The sequence below is a fragment of the Galleria mellonella genome, unplaced genomic scaffold (assembly GCF_026898425.1).
Source record: "Galleria mellonella isolate WM207_F2 unplaced genomic scaffold, CSIRO_AGI_GalMel_v1 utg8742, whole genome shotgun sequence".
Lineage (NCBI taxonomy): Eukaryota > Metazoa > Arthropoda > Insecta > Lepidoptera > Pyralidae > Galleria > Galleria mellonella.
Genome location: NW_026442168.1, coordinates 1 through 8,475, shown reverse-complemented (window position 1 = coordinate 8,475; position 8,475 = coordinate 1). Strand labels below are relative to the sequence as shown.

The window sequence follows — 8,475 nt, the reverse complement described above, 5'->3', positions numbered from 1 at the left end:
ATAATATTGTTTAATTAATAATTGTTATATGAACTCTTTGCTGACCCTTTATACAAAAAAAAGAAAAATAATGTTTTTATCTGACACTTTCGATTGTGACGTTCTTGTACAAAATTAATAAACACATTCAAGATCAAGATTCGACTTTATTTTTGTTCATTTGGTCCTTCGAGCCGGATAATTAAATAAATAAATATAGTGCAGTACTAAACGCATAAATATTCACAACTTCAGTGTACAATACTTTTTTCACATATATATATCGGACTTTGTTGTTTGCATATCACAATGACAGAAGATATTAGATCACGTATTACAATGTTGTTGGACAATTCAAATAAAATTGTGAAATTACTAACTAACACGAAGAAGTGCGCTCGAGCTAAGATTACAAGAGGATATTTGGATGCACGTTTAGAGATGCTATGTGAGTACTGGTCATCATATAATAAACAATATGAGTACATTACAACTACATATTCAGAGTCGGATGTTAAGCCATATAACCTCGATCTAGAGGAAAATTATAATTCTACTGAAGAGGCTTACTTAGATCTCAAGACCTGGATAAAAGATTGGTTATATGAACATGAAACAAAATCAATTCAAACTGATGATAATAACACCATCACCATCGCATCATCTTCACACTCGAGACCACATCTTCCTCCGATACCCCTTCCAGTATTTTCTGGTGATTATAATGATTGGATTAGCTACCGAGATTTATATATTTCATTGATACATAACAATAACAGTTTGTCTAAAATTGAAAAGCATCATTACCTAAAGTCTAGTTTAACTGGGGAAGCAGCAGAATTATTAAAGAATTTCACACTTACCGAATCTAATTATCTCGATGCATGGAAAAAGCTGGAAGAAAGGTATGACAATAAAAGGATTATTGTCAACAACATACTGAATCGCTTATTAAGTCAAAAGAAGTTAGCTGGCGAATCAACTAAAGGTCTCAAAGAATTATTAGACACTACTAGTCAATGTCTTGACTCGTTGAAAAATCTCAACATATGTATTTCTAACTGGGATGCTATTTTAGTATATGTCATTGTCGGAAAGTTAGACTCCGAATCACATAAACTTTGGGAGCAGTCTCTTGGTAATTCTATTGAGATTCCTACTTATGCCGATTTAGCTTCTTTCTTGGAGAATAGATTCAGAACACTAGAAATGATTAGTTCAACTCAAGTTAAAGAATTGTCAAAGAAGATATACACACCACAAAAATTTACATCTGTCAAAACTTACGTTACTGAAGTAAATAGTACTTGCACATATTGTTCACAGAACCATTACATTTGTCATTGTAAGAAATTTGCTACACTTACCGTATCAGAACGTCAACATTTTATAAAAACGAACAACATCTGCTTCAACTGTTTGATTAAGAGTCATTCTGTGAAACAATGTCGGCAAAGCACAACCTGTAAGAAATGCGGACGACGTCATCACACTTTGCTGCATTTAACAACTCTTAACAAACCAGAGATTATAACTGAGAGAAATGAGTCAGTACAGAGTCCCTCTACGTCTTGTCATACTGCTAACACGAAACCTGAAACAAATAATAAACAAGTTATTTTACCTACAGCTCAAATTAAAGTAAAGGCAAAGAATGGCTCTACTTACGTTCTCAGGGCACTTGTAGACCAGGGCTCTCAGGCTTCTTTTGTTACTGAAGCAGCTGTACAACTGTTGAATCTTGATCGCACACCTGTAATTGGTAAAGTCACTGGAATATCCAACTCACAAGAAGTTACTACTAACTCTATGGTAACACTCACAATTCATTGTAAAAACCCATCACTTTCACGTATTGAAGTTAACGCTTATATACTCAGAAAACTGACTTCATTATTACCGTCTCGAGAATTTCCACAAGGTACTTGGCCTTCATCAATGCAATTAGATCTAGCTGATCCTGATTTTCACAAGCCGAGTCCTATAGATGTTTTATTGGGTGCCGACGTGCATGCTCACATAATTCTCGATGGAATGCACAAACACAACACTCTCGTTGCTCTTAACTCTCGCCTGGGTTGGTTGCTGTCTGGAAGCGTTTCACAAACTGATACACAAGAACACAATGTGACTGTAGCTCATACTAAATTGGAGGTGAATCAGTTACTTAGGCAGTTTTGGGAGATCGAAGAGCACGTTCCTCACAAAAAGCCTATGTCTACATCAGAATTACAATGCGAGGAACACTATAAGGATACTTACACACGTAACGATGATGGTCGATACATAAATTGCTTGCCATTTAAAGAGTTTCTTTCCACAAGTCTTGGTAATTCACAAACCTTGGCTATTAATCGTCTGCAACAGATGGAGAAGAGATTTTTACACAAACCTGAATTTAGAAGTCAATATAGTAACTTTATGGATGAATACCTGTCACATGAACATATGGAGATGATTCCTGAAAATGAACTTAATACTAATAAAAATATATACTACTTACCTCACCATGCTGTCCTTAGGCCGTTGAGCTTGAGTACAAAGTTGCGCGTAGTCTTCGATGGTAGTGCTGAACCTGCAAATGAAAAATCAATAAACGATGAATTGTTTATCGGTCCTCATCTCCTTCAAAATATTCGATACTTCATTACAAGATGGAAACAACACAAAATATGTTTATTTGTAGATATACAGAAGTCGATACATCGACAGATACTTGTATCTAAAAAAGATATAGATCTTCAAAGAGTCGTATGGCGTGAATCTCTCAATGTTCCTAATGAAGAGGACAGATTACTTACAGTAACCTGCGTTTGGTCTTGTGTTCCTTTCTTAGCCATCCGTACACTGCACCAACTTGCTGAAGATGAATGTGGTGAGTTTTCTAAAGAATTTGAAATTGTAAAGGAAGACTTCTACATGGACGATTTGTTAACAGGTACGTCAACAGAGGAAAATGCAATATTTCTTCAAAATCGGTTAACTGAGTTATTAGCTCGAGGTGGCTTTCCTTTGCACAAATGGTCGTCTAATAGTAAACTAGTATTGAATAAAATTTCGAACGATAAAAGAGATTCTTTAAGTACAGTTACTATTAAGTAGAAAAAGCTATTAAAGCTTTAGGTATTAAATGGAAGTCACAAACTGACAACTTTGAACTAACACTAAATTTAGAATTTATATCTCACAATGTCACTAAACGAACTGTTCGTTTTGCGATAACTAAGTTCTTAGATCCTCTTGATTGTTTAGCACCTTCTATTATTGTTCTTAAAATATTCATGCAGAAATTATGGCTAGCTGCATTGGATTGGGATGAGGAGCTATCACTAGAAGTAAAAACTGAATGGTTCACTTACCTAGATAAATGTTCTCACATGCAAATCATTCCCTTTCCAAGATGGCTCAGCATTTTTAATACTACTACTAGAGTAGAATTACATGGCTTCAACGATGCATCTTGTGCTGCTTATGCTGCTGTTGTCTACATCAGAGTTTGGAATGCCAAAGATGTTAATGTTCATTTAGTTTTCGCGAAAACACGTGTAGCTTCAGTAAAACAAGTTACATTGCCACGACTTGTGGTGCTATTTATACTAGCCAAGATGTTGAGCAGCCTTAAAACTGTTTTGAGAATACAAAATAATTGTGTGTTCACTTGGACTGATTCTACTATAGTTTTAACGTGGTTACGTAAAACACCTGGTACTTGGACAACATTTGTTGCTAATCGAACAGCAGAAATTTTAACTATCGCAAATAGTAGTCAATGTCGTTATATTGATACTTTTAATAATCCTGCAAATTTAAGCTTACGAGGTTTAAATCCGAATGATTTGAGACAGTCAAAACTGTGGTCGAACGGCACTGATTTTCTAAGTCAACCCGATGATATTGTAAATAATGATATAGATATTCCTGAAATAGACTTAGAAGTTAAAACAAAAGTTAAAGTTCACATTTGTATCACTGAAAATAATGATATTACTGACTACATAAACAAATATTTAAACCATTTATTCAATGCTGTAAAAACAAAATTAATTCAATTAGAAGGGATTGTAATTGTTATTTAACTGCTTCTGAAATAAAAATTGTTTTGCTTGTATGTACTCGTTGGTCACAAGCTATTTTAAAGATGAGATTGAAACTTTAACTCACAACAAGCAAATTCACAAAAGAAGTAAGTTTTATATACACTTAATCCGTTTCTTGATGAACAAAAGATACTAAGAGTGGGTGGCAGACTAGTGAATGCAGAGGTTTCGAACTATCTATAGTCTCATATTATTTTAAGTAACAAATGTCATTTATGTAAACTAATTGTTTCTGATGCACATATTAAATCTTTGCATGGTGACTTGCAACTTACCTTTAAATTACGTCAGACAGAGGTACTGGATTATTCGTTTAAAGTCTTGTTACAAGTACTGTGAATAAATGTATATCTTGTTTTAAACAACAAACAGTAGTAAATATATCATACTCTCTAGTGTCCAGTACAAATGGTCTAAATATATTCTAATGTTAAGCTAACAATTTCATTAAGACTTGTAGCTAAGTTGTGCCCTCTGCCACTGAATAACTAAAATTTGTTAATTTTTTCTAACAGTTATGTAGTAATTTGATTTCTATCATCTCACTTTGTGTTACATGTTAACATATTGTGAAGGACTATAGTAGTCCTTGGGTGGCGGAATGTTTAATTAATAATTGTTATATGAACTCTTTGCTGACCCTTTATACAAAAAAAGAAAAATAATGTTTTTATCTGACACTTTCGATTGTGACGTTCTTGTACAAAATTAATAAACACATTCAAGATCAAGATTCGACTTTATTTTTGTTCAAATATAAATGGATTTGTGAATGAAACTTAGTAACGAAAAATTATAGTACATTGATCCGAGAACTTAAATGTGCAAATAATACAAGAAATGATAAAACCTATATAAAGAATAAAAAATGGATTAGTTACAATTAACCGTTTTGTGTTAATACTAAGTAGTAAACAGAAGTAATAATTGAACATTATTAGCTAGAAGAGTAATATCACTAAATTGTAAGCTGTAAACGATTTATGAAATTTTCGAATTACCAACTTTATTTTGCAAGGAAAAAAGTTCAGATTCCCATAATTTTCATAGAAGTGGACGCGAAAAGGTATCTTAAATAAAACATTAGTTGAACTGTAAGGATATAAATTACTGTACAACTCTAAAGGAATACTAATGTTCAACGTCTTCTTGAAGAAGTTCTTTTTTACGCAACATGTCTCGCCTGATGGAAAATAGCAGCTGCCGCCATGGACAATACAGAATATATCATGATGCTTATGGTACCTTACTTCCCCTCTCCACATGCATTGCTATTACTGAGAACTAAGATATTTTTTAATAAGTGAAAATGGAATAGTAACTCCGCCTGTGCTATCGGTATACGCTGGCTAGACACCAGTGAGAAATGATAGATGAGAACGAAAACTGGTCAGTTAGCTCATCGTGACAAATTCTAAAAAAATTAACCATAATAGTTTCCAAGTAGAAGCGCGTGCAAAACAACCTGATACATATTACATTGCAAGCAAGGAAACTGTTAGACCCTTTCACTGCCAATACCTTTCCTCCGGACTAAGTTCCGGAGTAAGAGGCACAAACCTCTGTATCTTGTAATTTTAATGTCATGCCCCATCTTTTAAACTGAAACATGATCATGCAAGGACGACTGAACTCAGGGATAAAAACACGAGTGGAACAACAAAGAAATACCTAAGCAAACTTCTTTTGCATGAAGCCTATCACTGACAAGATTTTACACAATAATGATAAAAACAATAAACTGTTCCATTATAAAATTTCCAAAATCCTGATTCCTTTAATTTTGTTAAACGTAAACAATTTGGGAGAACAAAAATCCTTTCTAGTTTGCACACATTTGAAGGTTATTAAAACATAAACTCTCAAATACCTATGTTCAGTGTAATCGTAAAAACATACAATTCTAGAGACATAAATCGGTCCGTATTTACGATTTTCGATAGAAATTTTAAAGAGGAATAAAACGTGTATGTGAATGACAAGGCCGATATTGTTAGTTATGGTCCGATTACGAGCATTGAACATTATCGTACTGTTACTGGTCGGTAAGTACGAGTATGTAGCCCATAAATCGAATAGCAATATTTTGTTTTTTTACAAGAGAAATATTTTTTCTTCTACTTCTATGATCTACATATGTCTGAGCATCGTGCTTTCTTTACAATACCTATTCATTCAACACAACCATACGTGATATTCAAAACCTTGCATGCTACCATCAAGCATAGCTTTTAGTAGTGTCAAACCAGAGGATAAGCAAGCTGAAGTGGTAATAGGCTGGTCACATAGCTCGAAGAACCGACAAGTGATGGGGAAAAAAGGTTCTTGTGGGGCGATCTGTACGGGCAAGCGTAGCCAAGGATGACTCTCCTACTTGATATAGAGGGACGACATCAAATGCATTTCAGGGAGTCAATGGATGTAGGTGGCTCAGGACCGTTCCTTACGTTCCAGTGAATAGATAATGGCTGAGATGACGATGATGATACCAGAGGATAGTAAGTAAATCCAACCTATTAACAATTTAGGATTGTCAAATGCAAAAATTGATCATTTTTACGTAATATGTGTAAGTTTATGAATTTTACAATCAACTGTAATGGAATCAATTGCCATAGTGATTTAATAATGACGGTAATGACAATTATTAATAAACGGGATTATTTCTTTCCAGTTGACTTTGTATCTACTTTCAATGTCAATAATACAGTGCAAAATGTTGATAATCTAGATGTAAATGCGAGAAGGAAAGGAGAATCCAAACGATCAAAGAAGCATAGGTCCACGTCCTCTTCATCCGGAGAACATTTTGGTGAACTATTTTAAACCATTATAACTACTCCCAGAATTAGTTTATATGGACATTAGATGCAATAGTCATAATATATTTATTCACTACGCCATACATGACCTTTTGAATCCTTCATACTGTATAAAAAGGGACTTAACGAAGCGACTGATTGCAATGTAAAAGTTGCAAAGTTCTGATCCATATTGAATATCTCCGAGTAGGTTGCTGTTGATTTGAAAGAAGACGAATAATGGGCATAACGTAGTATCTTAAATGCGTAAGATTGCAAAGATATTGGAATGTTTAAGTAAATAACTGGATCTTACAAAGCATTATGTACATAGTTCTATACCAAGCTTATATATTATCCAAGTAGATTTTAGAAAAAAAAAAAAAAATAATCGCCGACTTCAATAATGGTAAAAATAATTATTATGATTTTAAAACGATATTTATGGAACTTCTGTATGGCAAATCTGAAGGTATACCTTCAGATTGGCCACACAGAAGTTCCATCAAAGGTACCAAATCCACCTTTTAAGATAAAAAAATCTAAATTATATATAAAAGACGGTTCTGAGGTAATGAACAAAAGAAATACAACCGAATTGAGGACGTTCCCCTTGTTTGAAGTCGGTTAATAAATATACGCTTCAACAGCCGAATATATTTGATTATATATCAACCCAGATTATATACGAGTATAAGAAGTTTTTTTTTTAATGCAAACAAAGCTCTAAGTTATACAAAAACTTAAGATTAATTCGTATTTATCACATTATAGTCAAGTAATTTTAAGTAACAGATTTATTAAATTTACTTATTGTAAGTTCCTTTGAATAATTTTAGTGAATTAAAGTTATAATATAACTAGATCGCCGTATTAAAGACTCTTCTTTTTAGTTATTAAATGGGAAAATACTCGGTCTGCTAGTTTGATACAAACTCTCTGTTAAATTTCTGAAGGATTTTAGTTGAAAGTTAACAAAGAAAACTTATTGAAGTTTTAAAGTAGATGAACAACCATGAATCTTCATAAGTAGGTATAAGTTAAACTTGTCAATGTTACTTTACTTGGCGTATATTTTATTTTGTACCTAATATTATTGCGATAGATAAAGACTGTGAGATATAACAGTATCATTTCTATATAATTCAAAAATCCTCTGTCATATTTATGTTAACAGAGATTTAAAAGAGGTAACTGTTTAGTTTCTTGCTGGTTCTTCTCAACAGATAACAACCTTCCGAACCCTGCAGAAGATAAAAAAATATATAATTTAAAAGTTTTTTTTTATACCACTGAGGTGGCAAACAAGCATACGGCCCACCTGATGGTAAGTGGTTAAATAAGAAGTGTGAAAATATAGGGAACAAGTAAACGTCCCACCTGATGGTAAGCGGTTACCGTAGCCTATGAACACCTGCAATACCAGAGGCATTACGCGCGTTGCCGACCCTGAAGAAACCTCTTTACCCCCCTTTTGAAGAACCCGACGCTGTAGTTTCTTGGGAAAATCTCGGTAGGGAGTGCCTTAACAGCTTAACCAGTAACTATAAAATTTGGTATACACGTGCTATATGGAATGGACAAAAAATACAAACTAC

General features: G+C 33.6%; 1 protein-coding gene across 1 annotated transcript; it reads left to right on the top strand.

Moving 5' to 3' along the window:
• Positions 1–288: 288 nt before the first annotated feature.
• LOC128202320 (uncharacterized) lies at positions 289–3,932 on the top strand (the record flags this gene model as incomplete). Its single annotated transcript, XM_052902226.1, has 2 exons — positions 289–2,917; positions 3,232–3,932. Coding segments are annotated over exons 1-2 (3,330 nt in total), but the record flags the coding sequence as incomplete, so codon positions are not given.
• Between the last annotated feature and the right edge of the window lie 4,543 nt (positions 3,933–8,475).